This window comes from Lagopus leucura, unplaced genomic scaffold, assembly GCF_019238085.1.
Source record: "Lagopus leucura isolate 7727_CA_CO unplaced genomic scaffold, USGS_WTPT01 Super-Scaffold_739, whole genome shotgun sequence".
Classification (NCBI taxonomy): domain Eukaryota; kingdom Metazoa; phylum Chordata; class Aves; order Galliformes; family Phasianidae; genus Lagopus; species Lagopus leucura.
Window position 1 is genome coordinate 10,584,374 of NW_024962255.1, and position 25,199 is coordinate 10,609,572.

The 25,199-nt window shown below is 44.4% G+C and overlaps 2 protein-coding genes across 3 annotated transcripts in view; both read left to right on the forward strand.

Moving 5' to 3' along the window:
• COL13A1 (collagen type XIII alpha 1 chain) overlaps positions 1–6,831 on the forward strand; it is an 83,482-nt gene extending 76,651 nt beyond the window's left edge. The window contains exons 44-45 of one of the 2 annotated variants that reach the window (XM_042862758.1): positions 677–715; positions 2,962–6,831. In XM_042862758.1, coding sequence (XP_042718692.1) covers positions 677–715; positions 2,962–2,994 — 72 coding nt within the window. In that variant the 3' untranslated portion in view covers positions 2,995–6,831. The other variant, XM_042862760.1, reaches the window with a different exon arrangement.
• Positions 6,832–10,189: 3,358 nt separating this feature from the next.
• Positions 10,190–24,972, forward strand: LOC122175353 (core histone macro-H2A.2). Its single transcript, XM_042862977.1, has 9 exons — positions 10,190–10,243; positions 12,844–13,076; positions 18,143–18,249; positions 18,823–19,020; positions 20,416–20,526; positions 21,234–21,333; positions 21,688–21,777; positions 23,360–23,534; positions 24,244–24,972. The coding sequence occupies exons 2-9, from the start codon at positions 12,905–12,907 to the stop codon at positions 24,407–24,409; spliced, it is 1,119 nt and encodes a 372-aa protein (XP_042718911.1). The 5' UTR covers positions 10,190–10,243; positions 12,844–12,904; the 3' UTR covers positions 24,410–24,972.
• Positions 24,973–25,199: the final 227 nt, after the last annotated feature.

The following is a 25,199-nucleotide window of genomic DNA, read 5'->3' on the forward strand; positions in this document are numbered from 1 at the left end:
GGAGTTGCAGAGTTGAGAGGGTATTTTATAGAAATTTCACTGGTTTATTGGGGCAAAAAACACAAAACCAACCATTCAAAGAGCCAGCTGAGATCCTGGAGCAGGAGCCTCTCAGAAGCAGGAGGGGACAGCTGAGCAGTCTGCCACGTGATAAAGCAAACCTTTCAACACAGGGTGGAAAGGAGATGGAATTTTTTTCCAGGCCCTCCTCAGGAGCCAAAGTTAACGCTGCCTCTGGCCAGGGTTTGCCTGGCCTTGCTGTGCCAGGCATGATAACCCACCTCAGTGCTATATAGCCAGGTCTAGGATATAGACCTGCCATCTTGTGTTCTCCATGGCCAACCTCCTGCTATACTTCCCTAGCTGAACAGGACCTCCTCTGTTCCTCTCTTCCCTGAGGGAAGCCTGGTTAAGCACCTTCCTTGGAGAAACTTGCACAAGTTTATGGCCCTGGTGTGAGCCTGCAGGCAGCCCCTCCAGCCCCAGCCTTGCTTCCAGCTAGGCTCAGCCACAAGCCTGGGTCACTGCAAGGGGGTGAGGAATATCTGTCCAACTATTCCTCCAACCCTGGTTCAGACTGTTTGTTGCAGCTGTAATAGTGAACCCATTCCTTTTATCCTCATTCTTTGCACTGTTTTCTGTTTCCTAAACTGCTATTTCATTCATGCTTCTGCAGGGAGAAGACGGCCTTCCAGTTCAAGGCTGCTGGAATAAGGTAAAACGATCTTGGAAATGGTGGGGCTGTGCTGAGTTGGCAGTGCATGCTGTCTGGCTGAGAGCAGCATAGGTGGAGGCATGCATGGGTTTTCCAGGACCATACCTCTGAGAAGCAGGAAGCAAAACTCTCCTTTGTTTTACACCAGTGTTCAGTTTTGTGGGTTGAAAAAGGAGAGAATTGCATTCCCCATGGCTGAGGAATTGGCACTAACGTTTGTTTATCTCTTCTTTTGCAGTGATTGTTCTAACCCTGGACTGGCCTGTGTGTGTTATTGTACATAGAATATTTATTTTTATACAGCATTCTTCTCTGAAATGCTCAAAGTTATGCATTTTTACAAATTATCAAGAAGCTGCATATTTTTTGTACAGGAAATACTAGATCTTCCTTCGTCCCTGTTTGTCAGTTCTCTGTGTATGTCTTCACTACGCTTGTTTTGTCATGGAGTACAGCTGTAATATTTACATGATACGTGTGTGCACATGATGGATATAGGAACTTAATAAATTATTGCATTAAAAGTGCCCAAAAAAACTGCCCTGTATACCTTCTAAAGCAATTTTTTTTCAAGCTGGAGTCATTCAAGATTATTTCAAAATACGATGTATTTTTATTAAAGAAAAACATTTACAGGTTTCTGTTGATTCAATTAAGGTATTCCTGGGAAAACACACAGTATAATGGGAACTTAGAGATTCCCTGACTCATCGTTGTGGAACAAGATGATGTTTCATGAGCAGATTCAGACAGCCAAGTGCAACCCACCACAGTTCCTTAGGGCAGCCCAGTGCCTGTGCAAGAAACAGAACACCTCAAAGGCCATACTGGCTGACTCTTGCCTCTGGCCTTAGCCATTACTTACCTGGATTAACTCCCATAATGATAAGTCCAGGAATTTAAGAATCTTCCTGAATCATGGGCCTGCAACAACCTTCATTTAAAATCAAACATATGGTAGAATACCTTGATGATATCCTAATGAATATTTATTAGATAAACCAATCCACGTAGCTCTTGTAATGCTAACCAAAGTTGCATGGAAGTTTGGAGTGCGTCATCATAATTTGCATGTGTACATCTTAACAATCCTCCTTGTCCTACCTTTGTTAATGTCTAAAGCCTAAATTATCCATTAAGAAAATAATCAGACTAAATGAACATCACGACATGCTCAGAAACTTAGAAGCGTGGAAACCTGAACTGAGTTTCCTCTAAGAAGCAGCAGAGTTTCTATTGCCCTGAGTCTTTTGCTCCCTGCCCCACAGCTCCACTCTCAGATTGCCCTGGGAGACAGAAACTCCCTGTAATGTTCATTATTTTTACAAACGTGTCTTTCTATGCCAACATTGTCCTTTGGATGAAACTCTTCCACGTGCAGTGAGATGCTTGGGGTGCTGGAAAAGAAAAAAAGCAAACTGCGGAATACTGAGAGATTCTTGTTTTCTCAGTACCATTAACGTAAAAAGAGCAGTACTTATTTAAGCATGGATGCCATAGGGCTCTAGTGTTTTAATTAGGCACCTGTTGAACACAAAGCAATAAAACCCCAACCAGCTGGCAGGATTGGTTTGAGAAGGTGATAGCAGCAGCTGCATTGAATGTCTTATCTGGTCTTATAACATTGGACCTGTAAGGTAGGTAGTTTGAGTGCTTTACTCCTTCCTAAAAACACTGGCTATAGTTCATCCCCAAAACATACAGATCCACGGAAGAATCTGCTGGTAACTTCTGTTCCCTTTGCTGTCTGTCATATTTTTCTTTTGTAACTGTTGCTTGTGGTTGTAACTGCATGGGAGGACTGCTTTTGTTTGGATTTGCTCCATCATAAAAGAGATGGTGGTGTTGTCCTAACGTAACTGCCTGCCTATCACAAGGGTAGGAAAACAGTAACATGTGCGGTGGTTGCTGCTGACCACAGCCTGCCTTTGTTGTGTATTTTGAACTGAAGCAGATAGGTGTTTCAGACTGCGTGAACGCGAGGGCTGTGGGAATAGAAAACTCATCATCCACTATGGATAAATCAGGGGTTGCAAATCAGAGTGCAATTGTGCCGACCCAAATATAAGTGCCTCACATTTCTAGAGCAACCCCAAAGAACTGAATTTGGGTTTGTGCCGTGCCAAATGCAATGGTTCCATTTCTAGATCCCTGCCTGCTAAAATCTGTAGCTAGGCTGTTGCTGTTTGTTGCTGTTAGCTCTGACTGGCTGTTCTCACGTGAAATCCTTTGTCTGCTGCTTCAAGGGTCAAACTCCTTGGCTGATAGCCAAAAAGTGAGATGAGTCTGAGGGTGGAGAAGCTTGAGAAATGACAGCCAAAAAAAAAAGAAAAAAAAGAAACAAGAGGGACCTTCCTGAAGATTTGCTGAGATGCTTTGCAAGTTCCCTCCTTGGAGCTTAGGAAGAGTTCTTCAACTGCGCACCAGGAAGCTGTGCCTGGATAACGGCAGTGCGGGAGTCAGCGTGACAACACTCTTTGCGTTGCTTCCTGTCTTCTCTCTGAGGCCAGTGGCAGAGCTGGAAAATGACACCATTTATATTATTCATATTTTTTCCTTTGGTTCTTTTCACTTCAGTCTATTGTTGTGGTCAGACTCTTCAGATGAAGAATCAGGCTCATGTCCCAGCAATCGCTGTATAAATGAGTGCAAGACAGACAGTATTTCAATGGGGGGATCCTTTGATCCAGGAAAGAAATCCTCTTGAACAGTTGTCTTCCAAAAAGTCAGACAAGCCCCATGTGTTCAGTTCGGACTGCTGCTCTGAGAGGGCGTGAGGAAACCTTTTCCTCACACACCACCTTCTCCTGGTAAAGGAGAAAGGAGCTAAGCCTTTTGCTGAAAAGGGAAAGCCGTGCTGGATTTTGAAGGCATGAAGTACTTTGTCAGAGAAAGAAAATGAGGACTATGGACAACAGAGTTTCATTGAACTGTTCTTTTGCTTCCTGTACTTTGCTTCCTGGAGGTGTTCTCTCTGGAGCCCTCAAGAAATGCACTGTTCTGCTGTCCTACTGAGGCCCTTCTGGTGGGTACCTCTCCACAGGTCTACTTACAGATGGAAATTAATGATCACAAGGGTTGAGTCCCACAGTGACGTGTTCTAATAGATTCAGGTTAAGGAAATGATGATTTGGCAAGGTGCTGCGGGGTGCCACGGATGCACTGGAAGTCAGGACATCCAGCTGGGGATACTTCATACCAGCCCAGCTTCCCTCATTCAGTTCCCATTGCTGAAGGTTAAATTCCATTTGCATGTACTCCATAGTATTTTTCCACCAAAGCTCTTGCAATATGTTAAAAAACTGAAATTAATTACTGCAGATGTATACTGCAGACATGACTCATAACATTTCTACTCCATTGAGTACCTTGGGAATCCAATTTATCCAAGCATTAAAACATATATTTAACTTTGTGTGTGTGATTCCCGTTGGCCTATTATTTGCATATTTAAGTACTCTGGTGAATCAGGGCCATTATTACAGCTAATAATGTTATCTAAGCCATTAGGCAGAACTAAATCACAAGCCACTCTTGTTTCTTCAGAGAGAAAGAGCTGATTGTGAGTTCATACTGATCTATTTTAAAGTTGAGAAGTAGTAACCTTCATTCAAATAGCCTTGGTCAATTCATCTGGAATAGTCCTGCCTTTCTGGAATCCCATGGACACCTCTTCTCACCATTGCACAGAAAGTATACTTCTAATGTAACTCAAGAATTAACAAGTCCTACTTCTAGTCTCACCTGAACAACAGAACCCTAATTGCAATTTTTATCTTTACTCCATAAGTACAGTAGAAAGGCAGTACGTTGTTTCAGTTAGGAACCAGGCTGATGAAAGGGTTTCTCTGTTTTATTTGTAGTTCTTATTTTTATGTTGTTTTTTGTTTTGGGGGGGGGAAGGGAAAAGGGGAGAACCTGACCAGAACTGCAGGCGGTAGGTGTGCATTTTTCCTTTTTTTTTTTTTTTTTTTAGCAAAAACAATTATGTATATAGTTAGATAACATCACTTCTACATTTCTTTTTATTAATGATATTTTTGGAGCGATGTGTTGGCTCTTTTCTAGAGTTTTCCTTTAAATATATTTTTAATGGGCTTCTGGAATAAGTTTGTAGGAGTTCCTGACCCAAAGTGTCCTGAGGACATTCCTGTTGTGTTGTTTATTTTTTCTCCCTAAGTGCAACAGTAAGATGGTGCTTTCCATAGGCAAACCAATTTTCAGCAGGGATGAATGTATCCCCACAGGCCGTGCCTAGGGACCAGGTGCCAGTGACCTCTCCCGGACAAAATGGTTTCTCTAGAACTCTACACCTAGAGAATTTAAAAGGGCTATGTGACAGGCCAGCCGATTGGTCTCTCCTGTTCTTAAGTGGTCTGTCATAACAAAATGAGTCTGGCAAGAGTCACTGTGTTCTCTTCAGTAGCATTCTACAGCCTAAAATCTCACCGACTTAGCTAAGAAGCTCTGAACCAGCCAACCAGCCATTAAAGATGCTTCTTGAGAACGGCACGCTCTTGGTAGTTACTTACTATATTATTGCTATTGTTTTCCCCTCTAAACCCAGCAGTTTACTTCCTCTTGAGCTCGTCCTTGGGCTTTGCTTCACACTGAGCATACTCAACGGGATGATGCTCTGCTGGATGAGGGCAACCATTTCTTCTACACATTTTGTTTCTCCCTTTGCCCCATATTGCTTCCTGTTTTTCATGGCCCAAGCAAAATGGGTATTTTCTCTTCTGCATTTTTTAGAAATACTCAATTGATCACATTTTGATCATTCTTCCAATCACTTTTATTTATTTATCCTTCCTGCCTTCTTGTAGCCCTTTGTTGTCAAAACAGAACAAGAATTAAGACTGCACATGTTAGTCGTTTCAGGAGTGACTGTAAAGCTTCTACTGCTTAAAATGCTACATAGCAAGATCAGTTTAGCTTTATAGTTTTCCTTTGATTGTTTGCTTGCTGAAGTTATCAAATAAATGCTTTTTCTCAAACAGAAAGAATTTAGTCAGGATATTGGAGTTTTGTTTTGTTTTGTTTTTGTCATTTGCTTAAGAAAATCCTGCTAGACTCAAGGTTAGTAAGTTAAATGTGTTAGTGATAGATGTGAGAGGATCTTGTATTCTTGCTTTCTCTTGGCTGTGTTTGCCAATCCATTGTTCCCAGCAGGGTTTTGCTGGGAGCATGAAATTCCATTTTGTGATAATTCCATTGTTTTCTCACAATACTGTTTCAAAAATATTTCTTCAGTAAATCTTCCCTTCTGCTCTCCTGCAAAGATTTGCTTTTGCTCTGATGTTGCACGCAAGTGGCAGAGCCATGGAGAGAGCAGCTTCACCCTTCTGGAGAGTCTTGCAGAGAAAGCATGCCATCCCTTGGTGCTCGCATCTGGAACGCTCACATCGTTGGCACTGCAGCCAACTCTCACCTTCGTGCAACCTGGGCACCACATCGTTTGATGCTGGTCAGATGTGAGTTCATTAATCCCTGCAGGAGGATGATTTCTGAAGCAATCAGTTGTTACATAAGTGGTTTCCTTGAATGGTACGAGAGAGATTTTTAGTTTTTCTTTGGTGGCATAGAACGCGCAGTATTTGATGCAGCCGTAGTGATGAGTTATGAGTAAACACTGACAGGGCATTGCTTCTGTGCGTCTCTTGAACACTGTTTGATTGAGACATCTGAGTCTGTATTTGCTTTTTACACTGCTTATACTGAACTTGTATTAGTATTAAATATAGAATGCTATTTGGCTTTCATTGCTGAAGTGCTGTAACGTGATTTTGTATTAGTGGTCATTATTGTTGTTGCACTGCTGACTCTAAGGTGTTATTTCAACTCCTTTTGATGCAGCTTGGAATTTTTAGGCCTTTAAGAAAATTCCACACTAAATAATTGGTCTGAGGGAGAGAACAAAGAGCTGTTCTTTCCCATCATCTTTTCATCCGTAGCAGGAGCTTCTTCAGCCAGAACAAGTATTTGCTTTTTCTTTTCTACTTTTTCCTCAGTAATTCAAGAGCTTTGACTATTTTTTTGTCTTTAAAGCATACGTATTCCAGGACAATCTGCATTTGTTACGTATGATGTACATACTTTCTTTTCCCTTTTATAAAAATACCTGTTTACTTATGCATAGTTTGTCTTTTCTTTTAACGCCAACTGATAAACCGTGAATTCTCTGACCTCTTTTCTCACTTGGGGATGATTTTCAGATCAACACTGTAAGGAAACCACGCCATCTGCTGCTAGTTGGTCACCCTGCTGACTGGGAACTAGGTGGGTAGCACATCTCAACCCATTTGGTAGATGGACAGAAGTACCAAATATACTCGTACCACTGCACCAGCCGCATGGAAATAGCTGACTACAGGACAGGGTCCCAGAGTCCGACTTGGTGCCTGTGCTAAGGGAAAAGCAGCAACATCAGTGGAGCTGTATTACTGGAGGCCAGAGATCCCGAATCCTCCTGCTGCCTGACCAGCCTTATCCTAAAACCTGAAATAACTCGGCCACAAAACACAAAGCTGCTTGAGTTGTGACAATGAGAGGGATTTAGCAAACAGGGAAATGGAGCCAAGACCAGAGGAAGCAGAGGCTGACTCTGAATGGCTCTGCTTTACTTAGATCACCATGATTATCGTTTTGGTGTGACGTCCTGTTCCACTAAATACTGAGGCAATCAATAACAAGGTGTGTGCCACTCTCAAAACCCAAGAGCTGTTTGTTAAGTGACCTGGTTTAAGTAAAATCTGATATATATATATATTTTTTTTTTCTAAGAATGATTAGGGAGAACAAACAAAAACCCAAAAGACAGAGCCTTTGGGGATGGCAGAACTTGGCCTGTTGGCTTGCTTTTGGCAAGGCATGGTGACAAGGGGAAGGTTCCTTTGGCTTCGAATGCCACGACAGCTATTGTGGTGATCGCACTGTACCCAAGCGGTACATTCATCTCGTCTAACTTGAGACATCTGAAAATTAGGCTGCTACCCCAGAGCACGCTCCTCTTGGCTGAACAGGAGCTCAATATCTGAATAGTGTTCCTTTAGAGGTACGGAGGGGTGAGCAGAAAGAATCGGCTGTGTCCTTTCAGTCTCTGCTCAAGGCCCTAACGTGTTTAATTATTCAGAGGAGACATTCCATACGTGCGATCACCATGCCACCTCTCCCTGCACCTCGCCTGTCTGTGGCTATTGTTTCTGAGCTCTGGAGAATAAAACCCTACAGATTATTCCTTAACTGAATATAATATTTCCTCTTTTTTTTTTTTCCTCCCTCATTTTTTTTTTTTTCAGTATTTCCAAAAGATACTGTTGTCAGTCCAATGATACACTCCTATTTTAATAATAGTCTCCAACAAGAGAGTTCTCCAAAACATGAGGATTTAGCTTCTCTACTGTATTGAAGTGCTTGCTGCGCACAACCTACTAGCACCACAAAGCCATGCACGCTGCAGAGGGTGGAAGAGGGATGGCTGCAAATGGAAAAAGCAAAGTCATGACAGAAATATGGATTACTTGCTCGGTTATCACGTGTTATCTACTGCCATAATATATACACACATCAATTTTGATCATATTAGGCTATCCTGACGACATGACAACACTTGTACTGATTTGATAAAACTCCTGGATTATATACGTATCTAAGTCAGAGCTTCCAGAGAACTTAACATCAGCGCACTGCCAAGGCTCCCCTGGATGCCCGCCAGCTTAAGCAAGAGTGAGGCCATAGCTTTCAGTTCTGACGTTATGAAATATTCATTGCTATGTTTGAGATATAACAACTTCTGTCCAAAAGCGAGAGTGCCATAAACAGGCTGCGCTTCTGCTCACTGGTGAGTGAGGCAGTCAGCAGTCTATAACTGCTCTGTCAATAGATAGGTTGTTTATTTTGACAAAGTAACAGCCTGTGTTTGCGCTCAGAAGTCAACCGGCAGATGGTCTTTGCATAACCTAGCAAGGGCAATCTCCGCAAGCTCTCAATCCAACGCTGTCCATTTTCTGCCTGAGGAATGCCAGTTGTTTACAATTTTCCCCCAATGACTAGTTTTAACAGACCAGAACACGGAGCTACCCCGACCAAGATCATTGGGTGATCAGTCATCCTCTGTGCACAGCAGGAATGGCGGAGAGAACCACCTCCATCACGTTCTCACTGTGTAACATAGGCAACCCCACTGCCTGCTTCTTTTGTGTGTCACAGTTCAGCTCAGCTCTGACCAGAGCTGGGAACTAAACGTACTTGGATCCTTTTTTACAAAAAGACATGAACCTCTGCTATCTCACAACAGCAATAGGATGGTGCCCCATACATCCACCAGTAAAGCTGCAGTCAGCTTCATCCAGTTCTGGCACAGAGGTTCCCATCACTAGTGCTTCCATCCCAGGAGCCCTGCACAGCCAAGCACCCAAGGAGAAGAAAGAAAAGCCCGTTGAGGTAGGGCTGTAATGAGAATCCACTCTTCTTCACGCACCACAAACATTCTGGGCCCAGAGTGGGGGGAAAAAAGTGATTCCAAAGCATCAAAGCACAAGTGTTCAGTTCTTGTTGAGCAACTTGCTTTATTTCCATTCTAAAGCCCAGCTGTCGTAGGCAGAGGATCTCAGTAGGATCGCAGCGAGGGGCACCCGGCTGACACCAGTCACACCCTTTCCTTTGGGAGACACCGTGGTCCACAGCGTACGTAACCCAGAGGAACACCTTATAGCTCAAATTCCTTACCGAGTGCAGTTGTGTGGGGGCACAAGCATTTCCTCCGGCAGAGCCAAGCTCCAGCTCCAGCCAGCCGGCAACCCTCGGTGGTTTTTCCAGCAACAAAGAGATTGCTGGATGCACGGGTGCCTGCATGGCCGCGCTGGAGCCACCTGCTCGGCGCCGTGCCTTCCCCGCAGCCCCCCAGCATCACCCAGGAGAAGGCAGCGCGCGGCGTTAGCGCACGAATGACACCAACAGCCCGTTATACGTAAGGCTCTCCCCGAGATCAGCCGCGGAGGCGCGTTAAGGCGCCCGATCGCTTCGGCACCGCCGACAGCCGTCAGACTCGCTACGCAAGCGCTCGGGGCGCAGCGCAGAGGTCTCCCGTCCGCACAACGGCGGGGGGAAATAAAAGCAGTCCCTGCGCTTTCATTCGGCCGGCAGCCCGGCGGCGGTCGCTCGCACCCGAAGCGCTCCCGCGACACAAAGAGCGCCGAGTCCCTTTGTTCGGGAGGCGGCCGGGGCTCCGGCCGGGCCCGCTGCCCGCAGCCCGGCGGGGGACGCGGGGGAGGAGGCGGCGGCGGCCCTGGGGCCCGGGGAGGGCGGCGGCGAGAGGGGGGCCGCAGCGGGGCCGGGGACTGACTCCTCCTAGAGGCGGTATGCGGCGCGGGAGGAAACCCCTGCCACCCCCCTCGAGAGGAGCCGCCGCCATCGCCATCCTAACGTACGGCACGGGCGGGGAGCGGCGGCTGAGGCGGAGCGAGCGGGGGCCGGGGGGCGGCGAGAGACCGAGCGCGGCAGGCCGAGAGGAGGCGGCGGGAGCGGCAGGTGAGGGGCGGCGCGGGGCCGCGGGCGGCACTTCTCCCCGCCCGGAACCCCCTCCTCCGCCGTTTCTTTCTCCGCGCCGGGAGCGGAATGGCGGCGGCGGCGCCGAAGGGAGCGACGGCCGCGGGGCGGCCGTTGGGGCGCTAGAGGGCGAAAGGCCTCTACCGGGAGAGCCGCGGCGCGACGGGGCTCGGCGCTTCCCGTTCCGGCCGCCGCCGCCCCTCGGCGGGGAAGCGACGCGGCGGCGGGAGAGAGCTGAGGGGGGGCGGCGGCGGGGGAAGGAGGGGGGCGTGCGCGCGGGAAAGCGGCGGCAGCGCCTCCCCGCCGCTTCGCCGTAGGGCGCGTGCGCGCTGCCGGCCAATGGGAGCGCACGGCCCGGCCCGCGCGCAGGTGTGGCTGGCGCTCCGGCCAATCGGAGGGCGGGGCGGGCACGCAGCGCGCGTGCTAACGGTCGGCGCCGCCTCAGGGCCGGCCCGGTGGGCGTCGTGTAAGGGGCGGCGCGGGGTCTCGAGGGAGCGTCGCGGCTGGGTGCTGCTGGCGGCATGTGCGGGAAACGCCTGCTTTGGGCTCGGAGGAGCAGATGTCAGTCTGCGAGTGAAGCGGGAATAAGGCAGAGCTCTTTGCGACAAGCACGAGGAAGCTGCTGCTGGCTGCTCTGGGCTCTGGGGAGGGTACGATTCCCAGAGGAGGGCCCGGCTTGCAGAAGTCTGCCTTATTTCCTTTGTGTTGCGCAGCTGTGGGAGATCTGGTGGCTGTTAAATCCCCCATAGCAACACGAGGATGTTGGTGTTGCAGTGGAGTAGGTGTGAGGCGTGCCCAATTAGGGGTGGGAATACTGATTGCTTGAAATTGCCCAAGCTTGGTGATGTGGTGTTAGCCACGTGTAGACACTGCTCTTCCAACACGGCGAGGATGGACTTTGAGTAAATGCCATAATGATGGCTTTATTGGAGACTTTAGTTAATAAGGGCAAACCCAGAGGCAGTGTGTCAGTTGGCAGTGAGGGGGCTGGTGTGGGTGGACTCGAGTGCTTTTCAGCTGATGAGCTCTCGGCATTTAATTGCATCACCTAATGAGAACAACTGGGGCAGCGTCACTCAGCTTGTAGATGTTGGCAGCCTTGATGCAGTTCAGATGGGTGCACAGTGTAGCTGTGTCAGGGTCAGCTGGTGAGCATCCTCCCAGGTAAACCAGACCCCTGCCTGTGGGAGAGATGAGCCTGCCAGGGCCGCTGTTGCACTTAGGCTGATGGAAAATTGTGCACATGTTCCTGCTCTGATATCTGCAGCATGTTTGGAAAAGTGCCTGGGGAAACCGAAAGCTGCCTTGAGGGTAGGGGAAGAGATGGGTGAGACTTGCAGAGGCCAAGAAATTAATTTAAAGACAGAAGAATGAGCCAAACGTGTTTAATTGCACATAAAAGTGTATTGTAACAGAGTGCCCTGGAGCAGTGTGCTTAGTTGTTATACAAACATGTTTGATCTGATAGAAAACTAAACCACAACCCAAGTATTGTCTGTGGATGCAAACCTTGTGATGTTTGCTTTTTGTATTTCATTCCTTTTCTCCTCATTGATTTACAAGCAAATGGGATTTGGGTTACTACAGCAAATATATGAGACGTTAATGCAATTTAGATGCATACTCCTCAGTAACATATTCCTCTGGTACAGAATGCTGTTTTGTCCGTCTTGCACAACTTCTCACTCCCGCGTAAATGCAATTAATGCATTGCTTGGGGAATGCTGTCACTTAAAGCTGCTTGAAGTGGCTTCTGCCTTTTAATCCCCACCTGTAAGTGGAAGTTTATGAGCTCATTTACCACCCCGGCGATCCCAGGCTGGCAGTGCTCTGGGAACTCCAAATGGGACAATGAGCGGCATAAGTTTTGATGTGTCCATGTCTGGTAGTTTTGCTGATTTAATCTTTTCCAACTTGTATTGTTGCACCGGTGTAATTTTTCTTAGTGCATGCGATATACTATGTGGCTGATAGAGGGGACACACCAGGGTTTTATGGACCGCTGCAGACCTTCCGATAGTTGAATTGCCTTGACATCATGAGCAGAATCAGCATTCAGATCAGATTGTTGTGAGCACCCACCCTTCAATTTGGCTGTCTGGGATGAGCTGGCTTCATTGAACGCCTGGGACAAGTGACCTGTGTAGAAGAACCAGTTTGTCCTAAGCTCCTCATTGACTTCAGAGGAGCAGATTTTGATCTGTTACATTGTAACAAAGACTATAATTAGGCTGTGAGCAGTGACCAAAGTGGAAGTAAAAACAAGTTTGGAAACTTGTAGACAGCTTCCATGTTATTTGACCAAGAGTGAGAACTGCGCTGCTCTTTAAGACCACTGGCATGCTAAGGTGATTGGGCTGGCTCCAGGCTTGTCATTTTGTTTGTATGGAAAAGCAAGGAGAAAACAAGATTTATTTTTGTTTCTCCTTTGAGCCTGGAGTGGCTCTTGATGTGGGGAAAATGGCCTTCAGAAAGCTCAGCTGAGCCTGAGTTTGGATTTCTTCTTCTGGAAGAAAAAGATGATGATATTTAAAGATGTTCCTCACATGCTGAACACCGATCCTATTTCTTCTCTCTTGCAGCTGTCAGCTTGGAGCAAGGGAATAAGAATCGCTAGCAAACTGAAAAGCACAAAGCTGCAAGATGTCAGGCCGCAGTGGGAAGAAGAAAATGTCCAAGCTGTCACGCTCCAGCAGGGCAGGTGTTATTTTCCCCGTGGGGAGGATGATGCGCTACTTAAAGAAAGGAACGTACAAGTACCGGATAGGTGTTGGAGCACCAGTTTACATGGCAGCTGTCATAGAGTATCTAGCAGGTAAACAGAGAGCCTGATACTGGAGGTGCTGGGCATGCGCAGTGTCTGTGGGATGAGATGTGAGCGTGCTCAGCACCTCTGAGAAGTGCGGGATGTGTTGACGTTTGCTTAAAATGCTCACGGCGATGAATTTGCTTTTGGAAGAGGCTGAGGATGGAATTTCTCTCCTTCAGAGGCACGATGCTCGGTCAGTGGTTGGAGGGGTTGCTGCTTATTGCTGCGTGAGTGAGGAGTTGCATGGGGTAGTTTGTAGGAGAAAACTACATAAGGCTTTGTTGCTTCACCAACAGGAAAGGACAAAAAGCAAGCTTGCTTTGTACATGTATGGTGCATTTGAAGTGAGCAAACTGTTGTGTTTCTGTCTTGCAGAACAGTGTCAAAGTGTTATGAAATAAGGAGGTGGTTCATTAGTATTAAAAAAAGAAAAACGTCTTTTTGGCTTGCTTTATGAAATCCCCTAACAGGAGGTGCAGGTGTCACGCTGTGATACCTTATAGTTTGATGTATTGCACTAGTTTGGATTGCCCTGTGAACCTCCTTAGTTAAGTGTGGAGAACAGCTCATTACCAGGTTGTTACCTCTCTCCCAGTGGAGAGAGGATTCTAGTTCAAGTTGCTTACGAGTTACAGATCAAGACTGAGGTGCATTAGAGAATCTCCAGCTCCTTTAGGAGTTAAATATGGAGTAGGTTTTAAAACAAAACGCTATTGAAAAGCAGAATTGAAATCCAAGATGCTGAGCATATCTCCCTCTGCATTTTGTGTAATACTGTGTAGGAGCTAACGTGTTTGTATTTTTCACTTGTCTTCCTTCATAGAGTAAGATCAATTCTAAATGATTTTGGAGGAAACCCTTCTCTTCATTACAAACATTTGTGTGCTTGTAGTTGCACAATCCTGTTTCATGCATTAGAAAATCAAACCTTCCAACTGCAGGAATCTCTCTCTCAGTGGAGCTGGTGCAGTTGTGTTCTTCCAGGGAAATCCACAGCTTGCAGAGCTTCCTTGAGTGTCTGTGACATGGTGTCTACTCAGAAAATTGCTAGATACATAGGCTTCTCAGAAGCAGGCTGAATTGTTTTATTTTGCTATGTTAAAGAACTTTTCATAGAGCTGATCCTTATAAGATAAGAATACTGACATTAGAAACAGCTGAGGGTGCATCTGTTTAGTGGGGAAGAATTGAACTGAGGACTGGGGTAGTAACTGGCAGAGGGTGTCCAAACAGCGAGACACAGCACTGGAGAGCAAGTTGGGAAAAGAGGGGCTGGGAGAAGGGAGGTGCTGCTTAGGGAAGGGAGGTGAAAAGCTTAGCAAGAAAAACCGAGTCTGAGAAGAGTAGATGGAGGCAGAAATAAAGACAGTCCAGGAAGGAAGCTGAGATAGAAGTGTCAGGTGTAGGTTGCTCTGGGAAGGAGAATAGGCAGGGAAAGCAATCATGGTTGGAAAATGGGCAGGGTGGATGAGGAAGGAGCTAAGGCAATTATTTACCTATGCAAATAATTGCATCCTTTGATAAGTTATTTATATGCATACTCTGCAGTCTGCCCTACATCATCTCTGCCTTGGATCCTTTTCTTCCTGGTGTCCTATGGTAAATGAAAAGTACCTGGCATTTGAGTGTTCTGCGTTTTTTGCTCTCAGCGTTAGGCAGAGGACATTTGAATGCACCATCAGGATGCTGCTGGCCAAAGGACCCAGAGCTATCTGTGGACATAGGATAGACTCTTCCAGGAGTGTTTCTCAGCCAGTGCATACACTCTGAGCATCCTCATCCCAGCCACCGTGTGGTCTGCCTTTTGGCTTTGGGATGTGTTCTGTGTACCACTAGATCCCCCTTTTCCTGCAACCCATAGCTGTTACTAATGCTGAACTTGAGGCTTGGCTTATCAGCTCCATTGTAAAAATGCCAGCAATCAGTACAACATATCTTGAGAAGAATTTCTTTTTACCTCAAGTGATTAGCTAATGTGAGGAAGATCTTATCAGGGATCTAAAGTTCTGGTTGTTTTTTTAAATCTCTCTATCCTGTTTCATATCTCAGGCTTGAGAAGTTATACTGCAAAATTGCAGCTTAATTCCTATCCAGAAGCTTGTGTTATGTTGTGCCCAACTCTGTTGGGCTCCACTGCCTTCAGAATCAAAAATGTGTGAAGAATTGACCTCAATCTCATTGGATTTATGAACTTTGCAACACGTGTGTGCCAGCGTGGGTGTGGCTGACTTTAGTCATCATCATCTGAGTCAAGCATCATTTGAATGTGTCCCATAATGTACCTTAAAACAAAATGTAGGCAGAGAATTCGGACAGCTCTTGCTTAAGAAGCAGAAGAAATATGAGTGGTGTGCTAGTGAGAGGAACTGGCAACACCAGCAATGCTTCCTCCTTCAGAGGACATCAGCTGGCACACTCCTCAGTCAGGTTGTGCTCATGTGCTGTCAAGAGACAAATGGAGCAGATACTTCTCCACTTGCCAATGGACAAAGAACTCCATCTGATGCATCTTTTCAGGCCAGAGGTGTTACTGGGCAGATTTGTACATGGTAAGGTTGCTGGAACTGTCAGAACTATCTTGAAGGGGAAGTGTCTGAAATCCTTTCACTTCTGTGATCAGTAGCTGGCATTTATCTTCCTTATCAGTTCAAATGAGTGCTTCAGAAAAGCAGGCTGGGCTCAACTGAACATGCAGCTTTGATTTGACTGCGATGCTTTTTGTTCCCACATGTTCCAAATCTGTTGATTCATCAGCTAAAGGAATCTCTTTTCCTGTATGTCACAGGAAAAGAAGATGGAATCCCATTCAGGTTGTAGATTGGTTGCTGCTTTTGTTGGTTGTAAAAACAGGTTCTTTCCTAGTCCTGAGCACTAATCAAACAGGGTGAAAACATCTATTAAAAAGACTCCAACATCTGTTGGAGTTCACTTACGCAAGTCCAAGATCCAAACACAGTAATGCTCAGTATTCTGTACTGTCTATTAGTCAAGAGTCCAAGAAACTCCTTGATTTTAAATGCAGGTAATGATTCGCATTGTGATCACCTACATCTGAGCTTTAATCACGGGTGTGTTGTGTGGAGGCAGGGGCCAGTCGAAATTTGAAGTTACGTTTCCAGTGTGGAGGCATCTTCTGTGGATTGTGAATCTTAAGGGAAGCAAGGTTATTTCAGATTTCACTTCAATTCTTAATGCTGCTCAGATGTAAAATAAAATAAGTCTGAGAACATCCAGATCCTGATTTCAAGAGAGCTTGCTGTAGTGTGGGGCCTTACTGTGGGAGTTACATTCTCAGACTGCTGTCTCTGTAGAGTTAAGATGACCTCAGCTGTCAGTGATGTTTCTGCTTGAAACATGAAACAGTTTCTTTAGGGGTCTGTTCTTACCAGCAGATGTGATAGCTTCAGCCTCCAGATTTAATGGTTTTGGTTTGTTGTTTTTGCAAGTGCCATTTTGTATTCTTAAGAATATGAGTCCCTACCTCTGTTCTGAAGCCTCCAGCGTTAGAAAAATGTGCACATAGAGAATCATTAGAAGGAGCTAAGGCAATTATTTACCTATGCAAATAATTGGCATCCTTTGGTAAGTTATTTATATGCATACTCTGCAGTCTGCCCTACATCATCTCTGCCTTGGATCCCTTTCTTCCTGGTGTCCTATGGTAGATGAAAACTGCCTGGCATTTGAGTGTTCTGCGTTTTTTGCTCTCAACATTAGGCAGAGGACATTTGAATGCACCATCAGGATGCTGCTGGCCAAAGGACCCAGAACCTGGGGGAGTGGGGTGAGCACACGGTTAGCAGGATGTGCTTGTTGTTGGCACATCTGAAAGAACTTCAGTTACCACACAGGTAAGTATGTCTTCTTGTTTTGTTTTTTTTTCCTTCCCGCTGCAATTTTCATCTGCTGTCAGCATAAATCTGCAAAATCTACTGGAGAAGTATGGGTCTCTTTCCTTGCTCTATGCTGGTCTGCACACTGGATGGCAATCTGTTCCTGCTGTCTGCTACTGCATTAGCTCCACTGGCAGAGGTCAGGGATCCGAAAGCTCCAGCCCTGCAGCCCCATGGCATGTAATTTTAAACAATGGCTTTTACATCTCCAACAGTTAGTAATGTTACACTCTGTAGGAGTGAAAGCTGGATGACAAGGTTGCAGTTCTCTTACTCTCACTGAGAGAAACTGAAAGCTGGTCTCTTTCCCGTGAACCCAGAGCTGAACCTCTTGTTGAAATCCTCTGGATTTTAGCCTGAGAGGCATTAGGTGGATTCCCACAAGATTTTTCATGGAAATTCTTCAAATAGTTACAGTTCTTTGTGTAATTGATTAAATGGGAGTCAGGTACCTCCAGCAGAACACTGATGAGCTATAGCTTTTTTTGCCATATTGTTGACAAAACCAAGACAGGAGCACTGTCCCGTGAGACACAGAAAACTTTCTACCAGCATTTCTTACATTGAAGCTCTTATGTTGTCTCTTCGCTTGCGTCTAAGTCAAACCTTTCATATCTTGTTTTGAAATAAAGCTTCTCACAGATCTTCAATGCCCTTTAATGCAAAATTGCAGCGTTGCCTGGCTAGTTTGCTGGCTTTCAAAGTATTTCTTTAAATGCACCTCAGTCTTTGTCTTACTTGGTCCTGAGAATTCTTGCTGTTTTGTCAGAACTGTCTGAACAAAGTTTGGGGTTTCATTGCATGCTTTGCTGTTTTGTTGTTACAGGTTTATTGCTAATTTTTGGACTGCTTATGTACGTTTTTGAAGCGTGTTTTTTTTGTTTTTATTACTTGAGAGAAGATTCTGGTGTGGGACTCATAAAGGTAGTTGTGTGAAGCAAACGTAGTGTATTTTCTGCTAACTATCCTTCAGGAAATTAGGGAGGACAAATGATTTTATGTAAGTTTGCAAATATATTGGCTGTCGTTTGTTGTCTGCGTTTCTGTGTCAAAGATCATTGAAATGGGGAAATACCCCTGAAAAGGTAAATGGATATTGAGAAGGAATGTGAGAAGTGTACACAGGGTGCACACAAGTTGCATTTTTATTACTCCCTTCTATCTCACTGTTTCTTGCAGCTGAAATTCTAGAACTGGCAGGAAATGCAGCGAGAGACAACAAGAAAGGAAGAATTGCCCCCAGACACATCCTCCTGGCTGTAGCAAATGATGAAGAGCTGAATCAGGTACTCCCTTGTATTGCAGTGTGAGGGTTGACTGCCGTAGCATGAACTTGATCATCTCCAGTACTTACCAAAAATATGCTATGTAGACAACATGCTTCCAAAAGCTGTAGAAGTGTGCTTTTTGCTACTGCAATATGAGGACCATCTCGGAGAGGGTCTGGCTCACTCTGTGGTATAGCTGCATCCAGGACTGCATCCCCTTCTGTATGCCTGGGTCCCATTAGCACACAGACCGTTATTTGCAGTGCTTTGACTCTGAGGATTGACTGTGGAATAGTGCTGCATGCCTGCAGATGTGTATCTCTTCTTACCCTCATCCACTGCTTGTGGGTCACCCAGATATGCAGAAAGGCTGTGAGACTGAGCGCAGAGCAGCAGTTCTGTGGAGCATGCTGGCTAATTTCACTGGGACGTGCTAGGTTTTCTCTCTTAGTGGGTTTTTCTTCTGATACACAAAGCACATTGCTTTAGGAAGTGTGGGCTCTACACGTATGTAGTGCTGTCAGCGAAGATTGCTTGAGTGCAGGCAAAGAGAATCCATAACACACTCCTTTGTACCTCTTTTCCTTGCAGTTGCTAAAAGGTGTGACTATAGCAAGTGGAGGGGTCCTGCCCAGAATTCAGCCAGAGCTTCTAGCCAAGAAACGGGGTGCCAAAGGTAAATCTGAGACAATCCTTTCCCCTGCTCCTGAGAAGAAGGGAAGGAAATCCATGGTGAGCAAAAAGAGTGGGAAGAAGGCAAAGTCTAACAAGGCCCGGACACCTAAAAAGGTAAGCTTGGGGCAGATGTGGGGTTCAGGATGTGTGCCAGAAGAATCGGATCCAGACCAGCTATGATTATTAGGAGGAATAAGTTTGTGCCTCTGCATTAGTTATTTGTTGGTCCCAACTGGAAACGGGAGGTAGGAGTTGATAGTAGGCATGTCAGAAATAAAGGGGAGGATGATTATCGCAGCATTTCTGTGATGAATTTCCATAGCAGAAACCTTTAAAACTTAAGAGGAAAGTTTCCAGATTTCCACATCACCCTCCAAAGTACTTTGATAACTATGTAGAATCCTCATACAAATTGTGTGGCTTCTAAAATACAAGAGACTGTATTTTACATCTCTTTTTATTTGAGAGATGTTACACCTTCAGCCTTCTCACAGGACTGTTAAGTATATATCAGTGTCTTGTCAAAAATGACTTATGTACCACATCATGACAAGCATTCTGTTTCATATCTTCTTCAGAGTGCTGTATTAAATGGTTTTTGAAAGAATTACGAGAAGAAGAAATGAAACAGAACTCTACCACTGCACCTTCCCTCTCAGTTTCCCACTGTGCCAAATCTATCACTATCCCAAATGGTTTCATTTATTAAAGCAGTAAACAGAGAGGTGCTCTTAGTTTGTCGTTCCAAAGCTTGCATGTTAAACATGACTAATCCCTACAGAGGGACGTGGACAGGCTGGATTGCTGGTGTGGGGCCAGTGGGGTGAAGCTTCCCAGTGCCACAACAACCTCAGGCGATGCTACATGCTTGGGGCAGAGTGGCTGGAAGATTGTGTGGCAGAAAAACATGTAGCACTGAGGGACATGGGTTAGTGGGCATGGTGGTGATGGGCTGGGGGTTGGACTATGTAATGTTAGAGGTCCTTTCCTACCATAATGATTCTATATGATTCTGTACCGTTTGTCACTTCAGCTGCTTTAGGTGGAGGTGTGATGGCTCACTCCAGCACATAAAAGTGGAGATCTGATTCATTAGCTGAGTTTATTATTTCTTTTACTTGATTTCTTTTTCTTTAGGATGGAGCATTTGACTTGATTGCTGCTTGATTTAGCATGAGCTCTGTTTTGTTAGTGAAAACAAGCAGTAGTGCACACCCATCCATAAATACAACCTTAATTATCAGAAAAATCACAGATGGAGGGGCGTGCCCTGAACTCTTAATATGTTTACAAACGTATGTAGTGCCTCAGCAGTACCACTAATGTTTTAACATTTCCATTTAACATTTTGTAAACAGTGAAGGCTTCTGTTGTTACATCATGTTAATATATGATGAAATTTGTTGTACCTGATTAAATCTGTCCATTGCTGATAATGGTAGGCACTGATTTTTTTTCCTTCAAGATTTCTTGTTTCTTTACTTCCTTCCCCCTCCTCTCCTCAATTAGAATAAACAGAAGGACAGTGAAAAGGAAGGAGCTTCAAATTCAACATCTGAAGATGGACCTGGGGATGGTTTCACCATCTTGTCCTCCAAGAGCCTCGTGCCAGGACAAAAGGTAATACAAATTATAATGTAACAGATTGGGATTATAACAGTGGAGCCTAGCACAAACAGCGTATTGCTTTAGATCTAACAGCAGTAAAAAGTCTTCACCTTCTTCCTAAGTGATCCCAAATGTAAGACCAGAACTCACTTGAGTCACAGGTGGGCAGACGGTCTCAAAAACTTGTCTGCAGATAAAAGATTCATGAGAATAGTGCTGGTCAACCTCTCTTCTCTAGAGAGCCATACTGATTAATTTCATGACTTGACCTATAGCAGAATTCTGTTCGGTTTGGACTTGGCTGAGTTGTGTCTAGCATAGTGCCAAAATGGGTTCAACCTTCTAAGCTGTTCATTATTTATAAGAGCAAACAGACTATTTTTCTTTTTTTTTAACCCTCCTCCCCTTCTGTACTCGCTAAGAAGGAGAGTTTTTAAACAAAAGAGTTACCAAAGTCAGCATTTCTTTTTTAAACTGTGATGGTAGAACATGAATCCAATAGCAGTACTTTCCTCTTAGGCAGGCATCCAAGCTATGGGTACAATGTGAAACAGTCTGAGCAGTGTACATACTAAAGACTGAAAATCAGAATCAGACATATTGAACGCAATAAAACTGTGCAAATTGTGAATCCAGGCCCTTTTTTTTTTTTTCAGTGTGAAAAATATTTCACACATATTACTAATTTGTTTCTTTCTACTCTTATCCTTATCTTGCAGCTTTCTCTGACACAGAGTGACATCAGCCATATTGGCTCCATGAAAGTAGAAGGCATTGTTCACCCCACGACTGCTGAAATAGACCTCAAGGAGGAAATAGGTGAGGCTGTGCTGCATGCAGACAAAGCAGTTCTAAGGTTGGCTTTTTGGATTGTTGTTTTATATGATCATTTGAGAAATGATTTCAGGAAAGTACTGGGGTTTGTATGTTGTGAAGAGTGGGACTGCTACTCAAGCCAGCAGAAACGTCCTTGCAGGTTTTTCAAAACCAATAATAAGTAAACTTTGTCATAAACATCAACTGCTGCTCAAAGAGGAAAACATGGCAATATGTGCACAGTGTTTTTTTCTTTAAAATCACATAGAGTTATTGGTTTGGTTCTATTTTTGTTGGTTTGATTTTTATTTTGCTGGTAATGTGAAAACAAGGCCTATTTGTTCTGTGTCCTTGTAGGCAAGGCTTTGGAAAAGGCAGGAGGGAAAGAATTTTTAGAAACAGTGAAGGAGCTTCGCAAATCTCAAGGGCCTTTGGAAGTTGCTGAAGGTAAAAAAATAAAAATAAAAAAATGCCCAGTTGGAAAAGACTCATCCCATATTTTCTTTTCTCTTGACATTCTAATCTGTTCTTGATTACATATGTGCCTTTGCTTGTGTGATGTATTTCTGTTTCTTCCTTTAAGTTGTTGCTGGTATGGACAGCCTGTTTGAGGACAGGGAGTTGAGGGGGAAAGGAAGAGGAGTAGGATACCTTTGTGCTGTGTACATCCTGTCTTTGTGCTTTGAAGCACCACCTTAAGTTCCAGCAGGCAATTCCTGTCTGTGGGAGCCTTAAACTTAAGGGAAACTTCTGCTTTCACTTTTGTGCCATCTTTCCTCTCCTGTTTGCACCACATTTCTTAGTGAGAATTAGAAACAGCTCTCAGCCTAACCTATGAGCTGTATGAAGAACAGTAATTTATAAAATACCCTGCTTTATATTGAACAATATAACCAGAGCAACTACCTTACTTTGCACACAAATAAAGGTAGAAGTGATATAATCACAAAAACTGGCGTGTGTTTTGAAGAGCAGTTGGTGCTCTTCTCCCAGGCATTACAGCTACATTGCTGAAATACAAATTACAAAACAGCTAGAAAATAGATTCCTTTTAGCTAGTTCCAGGAAAGAAGATAATCTTAGCTTAATGGATGGAAAATTGTACTCTGTCAGACAGACACTGTTGTGTTGGTGTGTTTGAAGTTACCACTTCTACTGGTTTTGAGGCAAGTAATAATAAATGGGTTTTTATCACTGGAGATGAGCTCAAGTGTTTGCAGTACCAGCCCAACAGGCCTTGAATTCAAGTGCTGTTCACAGGATACCTGTGTTGTTTTCAATCAGTTTTCTCTTTGTGGTTAAAGTTCTCTTCTGCTTGAAATTTAAGGAGCACGGTGAAGCATTAGATGGAATTCCTCCATGATGGTGGATGGGGGTCTAGATCCACATGCTTCACTTTTTGGATATTAATTGTACACCTAATTTCTGGGTGTTCAACGTGAGATTCCCAAGGCCCAGATTTTTAGAAGTGCTATTTTCAAATTGGACATAACTGGTGGATACTTTCAGTAAACATCTTTGATTTTTCAGATGGTTGTTTGAAATTGCCTAGCTGTGAAGGAGGTCCAGATATTGCTCCATCATGCTCTGGAACTGTAATGATGATGCAGGATTTACGCAGAGCATTCAGATGAGGCTGTGACGGCACTGCAGAAATGTCTGTTGGGGAATTAACGATGCTGAGTTCAGGGTGAGGTTTCAACAGCTTGCACATTAAAGAAAATATCCAGAGGCCATGCTGAATGAGGGAGCCTTTCATCATCACTGAAAAACTGTTAATCAAATGAACCCCGGGTTCCTCTGTCCTCAAAGCAATAGTAATTGATCACACAAGTAATGACGGTACAGATTATGATTGCGAGTGAGTCATTGTGGCTTGCTTTAATTCCTCACAGGTTTCTTTTGAAGAGGTAAGGTCATGAAGAAAGACTGAGATGATTGATTAGATTGAAGTGACTCAATCGAGAAGTGGTTGCAAGTGATTGAGTTTTCTACTCAAAAGTAACTGTTATGTTTTCATTTGTGGTAGCTGCGCTTACTCAGTCCAGCGGGCTAGCAGCAAAGTTTGTCATCCACTGTCACATCCCGCAGTGGGGGTCGGACAAGTGCGAAGAGCAGCTTGAAGAGACCATCAAGAACTGCTTAACAGCTGCAGAAGACAAGAAGTTGAAGTCTGTGGCTTTCCCCCCTTTTCCCAGTGGCAGGTATGGCTTTTCCTGTGTAAGAGGATTCTGCATTGTGTAACGATTGTGTAATGAGCTATTGGAGCTGCTGCTGTGATAGCCTTGATGGAGGGAATTAGCTAACTCTCAGGAGAGCTGTGTTTTCTGTTGTGAGTAGTTTCCATTCTTCTACTCTGGGCCTGTACCATCTCCAGTTTTATGTCCCTTCCTTTTACTGGGATGAATCTCACTAAAACTCTACTGATATTGACAAGATTACACTGGCATCATAGTGAAGTTGAATAACAGTGATGCAACAGGAACTAGGTGAATGGGATATCTTTACTTAAGTCATCCCAAGAGTATATATTAAGAAGGCTAGTCACACACATCTTTTCTTTCAAAAGAAAACCACTCTTTCTTAACAGTTCAACATTAAAAAGGCAACTTTCAAACCAACTGTAGAACTGTGGTAACTAGGAAAAATAGTAAGAAATCATAAATAAGCCTCACTGGCACGGTTGTTGCTCTTTCCTAATAGTGTTTGTGTGTCTAGGATTAATTTAATTAACTTGATTTTTTTTTTTTCCTTAGTTATCTTTGGGGTTTACTTAAAACTGCAGCTAGCACTGTGTTAACAGCAGGCTGCAGTGAGTACAGCTGTGCTTTATGGCTTTCAGCATTACATGTGTATAAAGCTTGTGCAGGTGACTGACGCCCTCTTGTTTTGTTTTCTTCCCCTATCACATAGAAACTGCTTCCCAAAACAGACAGCGGCCCAGGTGACTCTCAGAGCTATTTCCACCCATTTTGATGGCACCAGCTCTTCCTCCCTGAAGAACATTTACTTTCTGCTCTTTGACAGTGAAAGTATTGGCATCTACGTGCAAGAAATGGCCAAGCTAGACACTAAGTAGCAACAGCAGCCAAATGAAACTTTATTTTTCAACAAACTTGAGTAGCATTAAAAGCATTAGAGGTGGGTTTTATTTTTTCAATGTGGTGAGGAGGGGGAGTGGTAGTAGTGTGATGTGTTGTGACTTGATGAAGAGCTGTGACTAGAGATGAGAGGGGTTTAGTCTGATTTCTTTGCGCTGTCAGCATCTTCTAGCCCTTTGTGCCACCTTCAGCAATTGAGTTACCATCTCTTTTCAGGAGTTTTAGTGTCCCTTGTTACTTTAGTTTAGAAGTTTATAAAGAGTAACTTCATTTTAGATTTGTAGTGATGAAGTTTTCATGCACACACTTTAGAGAAAGCTCTTAAAAATATTCTGCTCCCTTTTCTCCTCCCTTGAGGGTGGATGTTAAACTTTTCCTCCAGCCCACAGTGGAGGGGAAAGAGATATTAGAAGTGATGCATGAGGAGCTTCTGTTTTGCTTTTTACTCACAATAATCTGTAATTACTGAGAATATTTCATGGTGATTTTTTTTTTTTTGTTCGTTTTATAAGAAAAAAAGAAAAAGATTTGTGAAGTGTGATTATTGTTATGAACCTCATTTTGCTCTGAAAATTTGTCACCTTAAGGGGGGAGGAAGGGGGTGGGAAAAGGAAACATCTGAAACTGAATACTTATGTAGCACACTTATGACACGAGTAACCAGCTTCTGGCAGAAGTGTAGTGCCATGACATAATTAAAGCTGCTGTGGAGAGGCTGACACAAAGCTGCATTATATTCTGTTGAGTTCCATCGTTACTGGAGCCTTT

What these genes read in the sequence shown, in the direction of transcription:
- LOC122175353 (XM_042862977.1), top strand. Translation starts at nt 12,905, where the DNA reads ATGTCAGGCCGCAGTGGGAAGAAGAAAATGTCCAAGCTGTCACGCTCC. An exon ending in AGGCCCGGACACCTAAAAAG is followed by an intron (nt 19,021 to 20,415) that starts GTAAGCTTGGGG and finishes CTCCTCAATTAG; the next exon opens with AATAAACAGAAGGACAGTGA. An exon ending in GCCTCGTGCCAGGACAAAAG is followed by an intron (nt 20,527 to 21,233) that starts GTAATACAAATT and finishes CTTATCTTGCAG; the next exon opens with CTTTCTCTGACACAGAGTGA.